The sequence below is a fragment of the Egretta garzetta genome, unplaced genomic scaffold, assembly GCF_000687185.1.
Source record: "Egretta garzetta isolate BGI_Z169 unplaced genomic scaffold, ASM68718v1 scaffold168, whole genome shotgun sequence".
In the NCBI taxonomy this organism is placed as follows: domain Eukaryota; kingdom Metazoa; phylum Chordata; class Aves; order Pelecaniformes; family Ardeidae; genus Egretta; species Egretta garzetta.
In genome coordinates, this window is record NW_009260675.1 from 1,550,196 (window position 1) to 1,563,099 (window position 12,904).

Consider the following 12,904-nt stretch of genomic DNA (forward strand, 5'->3'; position numbering starts at 1 on the left):
TCTGGCGGCCATCTGCAGTCCAGGCCAGCACCCAGGCATGGCTGCCCTGCATCCTCCATGTCCAGCTGCCCCCTTTTCCCTCCCCTTGTCCCCTTCTCAGGTTTTTTTTTTTATCTTTTCTTTTCTTTTTTTAAAATATCTGTTAATTCTGATCCCAAAATCAAGCACGTTGCAATAACGCATGGCCTAGCAACCTGCTCTGGAAGAGCAGTGATACTTTCTTTGTGCTCCGTTTTTAATGAAACGCAGAGTTGTTTTTTCCAGTTCAGGTGGTCCTTTCCCAAATTCAAATTTATTTCCATACTTTACTCATACTGTTCTACCTCTATATATTAGTGTAAAGCTTCTGAGCACATTAGGTACACTCAATTGCATAGAATTCATTTAAAAAACAAACAAAAAAAAACCACAAAGCAAAAAACCCCAACAAACCAAAGCCACTCACCAAAAACGAACAGTTACTATCACTGTCTATTTCTCGATTTAGTTTGCCCTGATTGCCTCAATTACTTCTGTTTTCACATGAGAGATGGCACACAGCTGATGCTTTGCTACCTTCAGTGTTCAGGCTGGCTTAGTCTGGTAGCAGAAGCTAAATTTTGAAATGTGCATCTTTGAGCAAATGACATGTTCCATGTTTTGTCACTTGTGTTGACTTCCTTTTATGATTTTCTATTTCAGTGGCAGTTCAGTGTTAAAAACTTACCATCACCAATCTGCAAATAAATTAAAAAAGCAGGACTGCAGTGTTCACAGGCAACCTGCCACAGCGTCCAGCCTTGCCGAGAGCAGAGTTGGAAGTGATTGAATGTTTTATCAGTGTACCTTCCAAGCACTGAAACAGTTCTTTATACTATTAGTATAAATTAATTACACTAGTAGTAATAGTAATAATCTACTACAGTAAATTATTTGTGAAGCTAGATAAATATTAGGGTAAAATTAATGAGGTTTCATAATCAACACAGATAAATTCTAGCAATATGAAAAACAAGATTGTTTTTGTTCACTCACTGTTTTCCTTCATATTCTAGTCCTGCAGAAAAAAAGTACACTCAAGTACACTTATTTTCTTTTTCAAGAAATCTTTCTTTTTCCATAAAGTCTGCAAAACTCAGGAGCTGTCCTTTCCTGCAAGGTTGTATATCTTAGTCTGGTAATTTCAGTTTGGATTTTTGCAAAGGTCTTTATACAGTGTGTGTTTGATCGTAATTACACTTTTCACTGTCCTATGTTTGACATTGTGTATATATTTATATCTTGTATATATGTGTGCACACAATCTATTTTATATGGAATTAGGTTTTATTTAGGTTAGACTTTAAAACAGTGTTACAGTTTAAAGCTTTGTGCCTATCTTAAGCTGCAAAGATGGATTATTTGTCATGCTAGTGTGTCTGAAATATGCTGTGAAACTAGTGTAAGGAGGTGGAACAACTCCTGAAGAAATTGTTTGATATAATGCTAAAGCTGTCTTCTTGTGGGTGGAGTTTAGGATTTCCTGAAGAAATTTTCGTCGGATCAATTCAGGATGTTTTGTTTGCGCAGCAGATACAGCTCAGGTAAGGGGGGGGAAAACCCCCCGAATCCTTATTTCTTGAGATATGCATGGCTTTCCATGTGCACTTCCCAAGCTGGCGACGCAGAGGTGTGGTGGTGGGAGCGGGCTCCCCCTTCAGTGCCTTGCCCTTCCCCTCTGGTAAGTGGAGTGGTTGGCGATGCTCTGCGGGGCTGCTCTTTGGCTCTCGTTTAGAAAAGCATCTTTACAGAGGACAGTACTTAACCAGTTGTCTAAATACCTTCCTGAGCTGCAGTTAATTGCAACTCTCAATTAATTGCACTTTCAATTAGTGAATTACCTCCATCTCTGATTTGCATCTGTTGCAGTCACTTGTATTTCAGTCATGATCATCAGCTGTTTTTGGAGACTTACCTAGCTTTGCCTTATATTCCCGTAGGGTACAACAAGGGCTTGCTAATAACTTTTTATCTCCCTGCTGCACTATCATTTTTGGTCCTGTGGCGTTACTGAGTGTTCAAGCAGTTCTGTGGTGCAGTGCAGCTCGCTTACACCAGTGCTTGATAACCTAATGATCATCTTAGCCTGGCAATCACTGCTGGTGAGGAGACGTGGGGGAGGTTTTGTCACCTTCCCTGTCCATACCGTGGTGTTTCCAGCAGGCAGATGCTACTTTGAACTGGAAGAGGTTTTCATATGGATAGCGTTGTTATCAGCTAATTGGTGCCTGCCAAAAGCAGACGGTAGTTCCCTGACCACTGCTTGGTCATCTGGCTTGCTGGCCGTCCTGGCATGGTAAGGGATGGTGAAGCAGAGGGAAAGACCTGCCGCCTTGTTTCGGCGGGCCTCTAGCTGCCTTGGATAAAGCACCTCTAGCAGTGGGACTGGGAGAGCTGGTGTGGTTGAGGCTCTGTGGCTTTGCTAGCATCCATCAGCATGCAGTGCGCTGCACGTTGTTACAGATGTGCAGTCATAGAATCACTTTGGTTGGAAAAGACCTTTGAGATCATCGAGTCCAACCTTTAACCGAACCCTGCCAACCCACCACTAAACCATGTCCCTAAGCACCTCATCTATCCTTCTTTTAAGTACCTCCAGGGATGAGGACTCTACCACCTCCCTGGGCAGCCCATTCCAGAGCCTGGCAACCCTTTCTCAGTCATTGGACTGAGAAGTCTTTTTGCTTGTTAATGCCTCCAGCTGCTTGCAGGAGCCACCCCTCTGATCTTACTGGTGGAACCTCCCTCTCCTAAGGCAGCTGAAGGCATTGGTAATGCCATGTATCCCTGGAATATTTTTGAAGCATGGGATACTAAAGAGACTGCTGGTTATTAACTGCCAACCTCCACTGTGGTAGGAAGGAATGAATGGATCCGGGCGGGAGGTTTGCTGCAGAACAAGCCCCTTTTTGGAGCAGGAGAGGGGGGCAGGCAGTGGGGAGCACTGCCACCACAGGATGAGGCAGCGGGATGGTGGCATGCCTGGCTGTTTTGGGGTGATGCTGCAGGACAGTGGCACACCTGGCTGTTTCCTCGGGGTCTCTGTCAGGATGTGAAATACCTTGTGCATACCTAAATGGCTCCCCAGCTGCAACCTGGGGCACTTGAGAGTCCTGAACAAATGTGTATTTAAAACAAAAGAAGAAAAAAGGCTAACACTTACAGCACTGTCATAGGTATGTTTGTCCTGTAAACAAAAGCCGAATGGCTGGCAATTTCTAAGCTTGCCTAGGGGCAAGGTATGGCACTGGAGCCCCAAAGCAGAGGGCTGCCTGCATGTCAGATTTTGCACCTCTGCAAGGACATAACCCTTTTTTTCCTTTACTTCCAGGTTAAATACCTTCCTGTGATTTAAAAACAGAGGGCTACCTGTTGAAACGTAGGTGGTTTTGATGAAAGGATACAGCGGTGTTATGTCAGAGTATAGCACTAGCAAGCCACTTGGCAGATAAGGATTGCTGGAAGGTCTGCTGTGCTTGCCACCTCCACCTTATAAGGCAGGGTGCAGTTATTCGCTGTCCGATAAAGACCCAGAGTCAGTCCCTGCTGAGCCAGGTATTTACTATGTCAGCTTGTGTCGCTGCTATCAAGTCACTTTGGCCTAAAGATAAGTTTACTGTGCTCCTTCTCGTCTTGCTGTCTGCTTCCTAAGTATTTTTATTAGAAGTGAGATCCCAAGTGTATTCTGTTTGTTCCTAAAAAGGTTTTTGTAGCCTAAACCTGTTGGCGATGATTGCTGCCATTGCTGCCTGTGAAGAACAACCTCTTTTTTTACGTGCTAAAATCCAGGCTGCGGGGGTCAGGTGATGGTACCGCACTCGCTTCATAGGCATGCGGATGAGGGCAGCGCCTGATAGTTGGGAATGGGTCGTGCTCGGTGCTGTGGTTTACGTGAATCTTGGGCTCCGAATGGGCTTTCTTTTTGTGCTGTGGGCTACCTGCCTGCGTGTGTGCTGATGGGCACTTGAGGACAAATGTGACTCCAAACTGCCCCAACCATGTAGGGGCAAGGGCTGGAGGGGCATGCGCAGGGAAGCATATGTGTTTTGTGGAAGTGGGGGGCCCCCTCCATGGTGGTCACTGTTGCAGGGAGGATAAAGGTTGGATGACTTGCCCATGGGGGAGAGGAGAAAAGTCAGAGGAACGAGGCTTTGATGCAGGACATCATCCTTCCACAGCATATCTCTGCAGGGCATCCCTCTGCTCTATTACCCTCTCCGCCTGCTAAGGCTGGTGGGGCAGGGCTGCTCAGGGTTAGGCTGAGCTCTAGGGGCAGTGGTGGTGATCCAGGCTTTCTGCCAATGCCTCTGGCTGTCCTCTTCTTGGCCCGAATCGCCACCCTCTGTCCCACCTGGCGCTGTTGGGAAATGGCCTTTCCTAGGTGGTGCCCCACCACCAACGTGCCTGCCAGGCTGCTTCTGGGTGCAGCTATAAAGGAGAGGTGCCATCTCTGAAGCCCTGCAGGACCCCATTGTGAGGTGCTGCTTTTCCTCTTGCATCTCGTCAGCAGTAGCTTTCCTTTTGTAGTTATGTGGAAGGGCTGCAAACTTGCTGCAGGGAGCGGGGTTCTGCCCCCAGAACGCTGTCCTGGTCACCAGAACCGCTCCGGTGACTTTGTGAACCTGAGTGAACTGTAACATTTTGGTGCCTCTGGTCTTCTGTTACTTGTTGGTGCTAATAAATGTATGTTTTGTAATTTGAGGGTGTAGTGATGATGCCCTCAGTGGCAAAGGAGGGAAGGAGTAGGGAGTATGGTGAAGATTTATAGAGCCAGGCTTGCCTGTGCCGTGCTGTGGGTTTGCAGTGGCTGCAGGCGGTGGTTTAGGAGAGTGCTGTGAATCGGGGAAGAAGAATGGCTTTAATCAAAGTGGGCTTCATCAGGGTAAACTTTCATCAAGTATTCCTCACGGAGTTCCTGTAACCAGGGTAATCAGTTGAGTAATCTTAGTGGATATAAATAATCTCTTTCAATATCTCACTGTTTTCTAAAAGTCTATACATCAGTCTTTTTAAAAGCTGAGTAAAGCTTAATTTTAAAACCAGTGTTAATGAGGCAGTAATGCAGATTTTTAATTACATACAAGTGGAAAATCTGACAAATACAGGCCCAGACTTATGCCTTAGTTAAACTGGGGTAAATCCTATGGAAAGTCTGTTTAAACAGTTGGGCTTCTTTGGGATTTAGGCTAATGGAAAATGGAACCGAGATCATGTCTCACATCTGGCTGCTCCTGCCCTCTTAGATCTGTCCCCTTGCTTGGACTGTGTGCTCTGAAGAGTCTGTGTCTGGGCAGCATTGGGTAATTGCACAAATTGTGGCTGTAATGTGCACGGGACCAGAGGTGAGATTGCTGTGGAAGCTACAGGTGATGCTCGGTTCTGATGAGCTTAGGAATACGCTGCAAGCTGTAGCTTGGGTGTACCTTAGTGCAGAGGTCAGACATAAAACGGTGAAGCAATATTGCACTGGCTACAAATGGCTTTTTGATAGATGTAACCAACTCCACTGTGATATTGTAGGAGGGAATGCATTTAAACTTAGGCCTGTCCTTGGTGGACATAACTTCCACCAAAGCTGGGGGAGCTGGTTTTTTTGCAGTCCAAGTGCTCACCTACAGAAAATTGCGCATTACTCTACAAAGAGAAAAATTGCCTCTTGCTGATGGCAGCTTGCAGTAAAAGTGCAAGGGGTCCAGTCCAGCACCTGCACTTCTGAGAGTGTAGGCAAGGCGAGAGGAGCCCGCTTAGCTCTAGTCTTAGCTAGAGCCTGCTTAGCTCCATGCTGGGGCGGGGGGGCAATGTCATCTTTCCAGTTGGTAGAAGAGCAGTGCTGTAGGGTTAGGGTGTAGCAGATCTCATCATAAAGTAGAGCTCTGCTTAGGATGAGATGAATCATTTACCTTAAGGTTTTATCTTTCTTTCTGGTGACTATAAAGAGGCTTAGATATAAATTGGATGTGATGAATCCCTTCCCAGATGTGCCCTTAACGAGTTTAAGCAATTTGTATTTTCTCTAACCTTTGAAAATTGATACGGCCAGTTTAGCTTTGAGGGAACTGTATACCTAGTGCAGAATCTAGACTGTAAAATTTTAGGTCCGTCTATATTTTAGACACTGGTGAAGCAGATCTTTAACTATAAGTGCCTATGTTCCTCACAGAGTCAGCGATGAGGATTAAGTCTACAAAACCAGATCGTGTCTACCTAAATTAGAATAGGGACAAAATTAGGGGTGAAGTCAAAGGTACATCTTGCCAAATTAAATCTGGAGGGATGTTTAGAAACATATCCAGCCCAAATGCTTTGGAGTAATAACTTCACAGATTCAATAATTAAAAAAAAAAAGAAAATTCACATCAAGTAGCTATTGCTTCAGTCAGCTTCCCAACACTTTTTGAATCAATCTGATACTTTTCCAGTAGGCTAAACTTTGTCATATGTAATGATTGTCTTTTATATTGATTTAATTCACCTAGTGCACATGAAGAATGGAGTTTTTAATTGAATATGCAATTAATTGTAAGAAAAGTTTGCTGTGACAAATAACAAAGTTTTCCTGGAGTGGCTTTGCCTCAGAGTATTATTCCTACGTCTGACAGACAGCATCCTCTGTATTGTAACACCCAAATTTTTTTTTTTTTTTTCTTAGCAGTAGAATTTAGTGACGAGAGCATGGATGATGCAAAGCACCTTCTTCAGGCAATTTCCTCATTTATTAGCGATGCAAATGCTTATATAAAAGGACAGCTGGTATGTGACCCTGTTAGAGAAGACATACTGTGGGAAAGGTAAGTGTGCCTCCTGTATCTTAGACTGTGATTATGCATGCAGTAGTTTGCTGACGGGCTCAGAGGACTAAACACTGTAGCGTGCTGAATCCTGTTTAAGCAGCAGGACAAGAAGGACTGAGAAGCAGCCTTCCCTGCCAGCCCTCACCAAGGGCAGCTTTTTTCTTCTTCTTCTAGCCAGCTGTTTTTCCTCATAGTCTGCTACACTTTGTTCACTGTATTTTTAAAATCCGTGTTATTTATTTAGTGTGCCTATCCCAGCACTTGAATCTTTGCCCCTCTTGAGTGATGTAGAAGGCAAAGCTGTGACTGAAGCTGTGAGGCTGCCCAGTTCTTAAGTAGAACTGTTTGTTAGTGACTGAGGAAGAAAGAGGACAAGTGGAAAGTAATTAATGCCTTGGGCCCATGAGCTTGTAATCAAGCTGGCTGGCACTGTGGTGTGCAGCAGAGGAGAGAAGGGGTTACTAAGAAACTGGCCGGGGCAGAAAAGTCGTGGGGAAAGAAGTAGTTATGGCTGTTGTGACCCTGATGCTGATGAGGAGAATCGTCTTTGGAGTCCCTTAGGAAAACCAGACTGTCTTCCAGGAGAGAGACATGCTGTGTGTTGGGTGCAAAGCTGAGAAGATGAGCGCAGTGCTCTGGAGTTGGGGTAGGAGGTGCATTGAGCACTCTGAAGCAACGTCTGTCCATGCAGGCAGCTCTGGGGTGTAAGATCAGAGGGGAAATGGCCCATGCTGTAGAAGTGAGAGGCGGCTTCCTTGTGGCGCGGGCACCTCGCTGTCAGGGAGCTTGCGGCCGCACTGACAAAGGCTTGCAAGGGGCACTGGAATGCGTTGCAGGGAGGGGGAGCTGAATTAAGTAGTTGTGATATTTGGCGAAGTTGAGTCCTTCAGTAGGAGGCTGCAGAAGACCTGTTGGTGAGAGATAAGGCTGAGACGTGAGGCACGTGGGCAAGTTGAAATGGATTGTCAGTGGGGGACATGTGGGAGGGCACAACTTGTGGATCACTAGATGTAATAGATGTAAAAACAACCAGAATGAAACAGAGCTCTTAATTAGGAAAGTGGTAGTTATTCAGCAGAGAGGGGGAAGTTTGCAGGGAAGAGCATTGGGAGGAATGGGTTAGGGCAGCAACCATCTGATATCCGAGGGGAGGCAGGCATTCCAAGCAAAACCACTCAGAAATAGGCACAACTGGTTGAGGAGAGCCCCAGAGGCACTAGGATAGCTTGAGGTTCCCCAGGTAACCCCGCTCCCTGAGCTTTATCATGAAACTGCATCCTCGGGTCAGCACTGTCGAGGTCGGGTTCCCCTGGCGGTGTGCAGGAGCGCGCTGCCAGCAGCTGTTTGCAGCTCGCCGCTTATTCCCCCCGCTATCCGCATCCTCCCGCTCAAAGCGGCTGCAGCGGGTGGCACTGGTCCTGCGGCGGTGAGCGCTGGCTGCCCCATGGCTTTTGGCGCTGTTGCACAAATGGTCCCACCAGACTTCCTCGCCTCAGCCAAGCCAAGTGGAGTCCCAGGGCTGGTATTGGGCTCGCCTGGGGAAACGAGGAAGCAGCACCCGCTTCCGGGATGGATCCTGCTAACGGGATGCCTGGCTCACCCTGAGTCAGCTCTTTTGCCAGGCACTGGAGTGATGGGAGTTGACGTGGTGTTGGAAGGGAAACATGCTGTTAGCATGAAAAATGGGCTGCTGGAAAAAAAAGAACTTGGCGAAGTCTTTAATGTGCTTAGTATCAACCTCATTTTCCATCTGTTTTTTTAAATGATTAAGGCAAGCCTTGCTCTGCCGTTGTTGGTTCCTGTGATTAGTGAGGTATTTATTGAACGGATGTAGCACTCTGGATTTTGATGGGCGTCAAGTTTTTTCCTGTCGCAGCTGAAAGATGTGTTCTCCCTGATCAGCGTAGCATCGCCCATCATGGGACAGCTAGGAAGGAAATGACAGTGTCCTTTCGATGACTCCCTCTGGCTGAATAGCTGATGAATTCAGCGTACTGCTGGCATCTTGTTTGTCTTATCTTAAATGTTACCTTTTCTTCTTGAAGGCTAGCCAACACAAAAGTAACTGTGAAGGCTGCGTTTGCAGATGACTTTGACACCTCCAGGGCTGTTGCAGCAATTATGGACCTCATTCACCATGGCAACAGACAGCTTAAGGCTGTTACTAAGGTAACCCGTTAGGATACAGAGATCAGAAAATGACAGCTGTCCACTGTCCTACTGTTTAATGCAGACAGATTAGTTTATTGTTCACATAAGAAACCAGCAGAAACAGAGCTCCATAAATTGTTGACCTTAATGGTGCCCATTTGTCCTGACCGTATCGCAGGAATTGTGTACAGCTATTGTTTTGTGCTTCGTTGTGTCCAAAGGATGTTTCTTTCCTGCTGCCCTGTATTATTTATACCTAAGGTTTTTGAAAGGCCTGAAGCCATTGTGGCATGCTGCTAATTTTAGTGCTGGTTTTATGTTCTTACCCTGCTTTTTTGCTTAATACCCATGCACAGAAATCAATCTAAATTGGGAAATGGTGGGGGGAGGGTGGTTGCTGCAGGGGCTTTGGCAGGCAGTCCCAGGTGCCACAGGGCAGTCGTGGTGGTGAGTTCAGCTTTGGGGACTGAGTGGCTTCTGCTGTCGGCAGGTTTTAACTGTGGCCTCAGCATGTCTGTATGAGTCCACCTTCAGAAGGCTTTTGGCAAACTGAGACCCGGTTAAGATCTCTCAGTGCTGACACAAAGGAAGCATCTGGTAAGGACCAGACCTTAAATACAGTCTGAAGCACTTCTGGCTCTCCTTGTACCAGCAGCTCCCTTTCTCGCTCAAGGTGAGCAGCTCAGCCTTGTTGCTGTGCTCCTTGGTTGCCGGTGCCATCATGTCCACCATTTTTGTGCTGTGAAAGAGGTGCCGAGCATAGAGTAATAACTGAATTGGCTCATTGGTTTAGAAATCCTCCCTCCTCTAGGCCTTGTTTTGGTGCTGGTGTTTTAAGTTCTGTCCTTAGCCTTATCTTTCCCTTTTCTTTACAAAATGACTCTCCAAGAGAAATCCCCAGCTCGAGCCAGTTTGCAGCAGGGGTCTGTAACAGCATTGCCACTCCTTAAATACAAGCAGCCTCATTTTGCCAGTTGTTGCTTGTTTTCCCTGAATTCCTTCTGTCACTCACTTTGCTAAGAATCGGGTGGGATATTTGCGGGGCAGCTGACTCAGCTTTCTGCTTGCGGTGGTGGAGCTTGTCTGCATGCAGCCCAGCTGTCTGAGTGTTATCTCCTACAGGCTGCGCGCAAACTTTTTCTCCGTAAGAGTTGTGAGTAAATTCACATAAATGTAACTACTCAGTCCTCTCTTTAATCTTCTTGTCATTCTTACCTTAGTTGGCACGTTCCTGTTTCTCACCCTCAGCGGTCCACTTCAGCTCCTTCCAGTTCAGATCCTTTGCAAAATTTAGGTTATGGCTTGTCTCTGGCCCTAATGGAGATGTCGGATAAAATCCAGTACCATCTGCTAATTTGGTCATGTATGTCATCACTGTTTTTTTAGGCAAGGGTTAATCCCCTGAATTGCTTCTCAGCTATCATTTAATCTTGATTTTTTTTTTTCTTTTTGTGAAATATGTATTTCTTTCCTCTGTATTTGTGTTCTTAAAAATGCTATTCTAGCACTGCTGCTGGTGGTTGCTGGTGCTACTGGGGCATAACAGAATGCCATAAGCTATCTCAAAGCGGTCTTCATGTTGTTTAAATCAATAAGACACTCAAAAAAGGGTTTGGGGTTTGGTGTTTTTTTTTTACTTTAATTTACTTTAAAGGTGCCCTTGAAGCTGGGATTTTGTTCTTTTATTTTGTTTTCATACACACAGCCCTTTCATGCCCAGAAGTGCTATTTTTAGGTCTAATTTACTGCGTGCATGTAATGCATGGCAGCTTCACACATCTCTTCTCCTCGCTGCGCATGCTGGTAATAAGCTCTTCCCCTCCCCCGTTTACTTAAATCTTTTTCCCTTTGTGTTGTGAGGTGCTTTTATATCTCTCTGAAAGTTCCCATCTGGGCAGGTGTTACTGGTGGAGGTAGATCTATATAATTAGTAGTAAGTTTTCCCTTGTGGACCTAGGCTACAGAGAGATGCTGAGTTCTGTAATATGTATTGACTGGACAATCTCTTTTGAGTGTTTTTTAAACAGGATGCTGGATCTCCTAGAAGCTCTGTTGTGTATGGAAGCATTATTTCCTATATAGAAGGCTTTTTTAATGCCCTTGGGATGTCCTTTGGAGAAAGACAGGTATGGAACATCTCTTCTATGTGTACTAATACATGGTAGCAGTGCCAGCGTTATGTTTTATAGAGCACTTTCCAGAAGCGTCAGATGTAACAAAGTTATTTATGGTTTTAGTAAACCTTTCTGCACTGCTTGCAGTTTCTCCCGTGATGTCTTAGGAGAGTATGTGAGCATGAAGAACAGGAGAAAGCAAAGTGTGGGCTTTTTTTCTTCTCTGAGATACTCCCAGCTCACTTCTGCAGTAATTGTGCTGTGGAAACGAAAGTGTGAGGAATTAAATGAGAAAAAGTTAGCACTGGAGGCCTTTTAAGTTGGTCCTGTTACGTGTCTGGCTTTTTCCCGGCTCTTCCTCTTCTTTCTGATGGTTGTACCCAGGCTGACTTTGATAGCCTTACGAATATTTGCGGTTGTGACCTCCCTGCACAACAGGAGCCAGGGTCCAGCTACTCTGCAGAAAGCTGGGGTGTGGGTAAAGGGGCTGCTCTGTTTTGAGACATGGTAGGGTGCCAGGGGGGTGCTGTCATTGGAAATATCTTACATATCCTCTAGTGCTTGGAAAGGTAGGAATGAGGAGGGGAAAAAAAAAGGAGAGAAAAGCCCAAAGCAAAGTACTGTGTGGAGAAGAGAGTGGTAAATGCGAAGGTGATATCCTGATATATGGAAGGGGAGCATTTAAAATGATGCAAGGTGCTGGGAGACTAGCAGGCTGTTCCGTGCTCCTCTCCTGCTCAAATCTGGAGCTGAATACCAAGAAGTTGAGAACTTTCTTTGGAGAAACTGTTCTGCAAAAATTTCTTTTGGGGGGAAGGGGAGAAGAGGATAAGAAAATGTAAATAACCTTATTAATCCTTTGGAAGTCAGGTAGTAGAGCAGTACATTTATGTATTTACTTCACCTCTTTGTGGATTTTTCCACAAAATTTCTTTCAAGACAGTGATTGGATGTGATTTGGCTGCGTGTTACTCCTGATAACCCGTGGTTTGTCATGTTACTTCTTTGGTGCAATACTAAACACTTACATTTGTCTGTAAGTTGGATGTCAGCGTCATTCCTCCAGATTCTGGACTGCCTGCTGCATCTTTATTTTTGCTGAAACAAGCGTCTGAATGCTTTTCTTTTCTGCATGCTGTGCTAGTTTCTCTGGGGCAGCAGGGTCAGCACAAGACGTTGGCGGGAGGTAGGCAGGGAGGAAGGAGCAGTGCGTCAGACCCTTCTCTGTCCCTCTGCTCTTTCCTTTCAGCTTCCAGTAAACGAATCAATCAAAATCTTCATCAGAAAGGTCCGTGGGCTGCTGCAAGCTAGTAAATAAAGTGGTGCAGGGATTGTTCTCTGATCTCAAGACCAGCCACAACAGCTCAGTGTCCAACCTTGCATGCCCAGGGCTACCTGGCGAAGGGGCAAGAAGCTTGCCAGGAGCAGGTCCTGGCATGTGGGCTGTCTGCAAGAGGGCTAGCTGGCCTGGCTGCTGCTGTACTAACAATTTCATGTAGCGGCTACGGGGAGCAGTGTTCGGGCCCTCTTCATCTGGATGTTTGCATATAGCCTGTGGGTCTGTCTTTGCTCTTAGGGTGGGGTTCATCTTGGCTAATCAGCCTTACAGTCTAAGCCTAGCTGCTGCCTGCGCTTCTGCAGTAGTCGGTGGAGAGAGAACGGCAGCACTGAGGGATGGTTCCTCTTAGTCTGGTGGTTGTATAAAATCAGACTGCCTGTCTCTCCCTCTCTGCATTGGCCAGAGAAGGAGCCTGGGCAGCCACAGGCTGTGAATGTGAATCCATCCAAAATTGCTAGAAGAAACTGCTAAACAGGCAAAACTGGAGGGAA

The 12,904-nt window shown here is 45.9% G+C and overlaps 1 protein-coding gene across 6 annotated transcripts in view; it reads left to right on the forward strand.

Moving 5' to 3' along the window:
• Positions 1-12,904, forward strand: part of CARS2 (cysteinyl-tRNA synthetase 2, mitochondrial) — a 34,861-nt gene that overhangs the window by 16,611 nt on the left and 5,346 nt on the right. For 3 of the 6 annotated variants that reach the window (XM_035901139.1, XM_035901141.1, XM_035901140.1), the window contains 4 exons: positions 1,496-1,562; positions 6,668-6,806; positions 8,855-8,978; positions 10,988-11,086. In XM_035901139.1, the coding sequence (XP_035757032.1) occupies positions 1,496-1,562; positions 6,668-6,806; positions 8,855-8,978; positions 10,988-11,086 (429 nt within the window). The remainder of the gene's footprint in view (positions 1-1,495; positions 1,563-6,667; positions 6,807-8,854; positions 8,979-10,987; positions 11,087-12,904) is intronic. The other 3 variants (XM_035901138.1, XM_035901142.1, XM_035901143.1) reach the window with 3 other exon arrangements.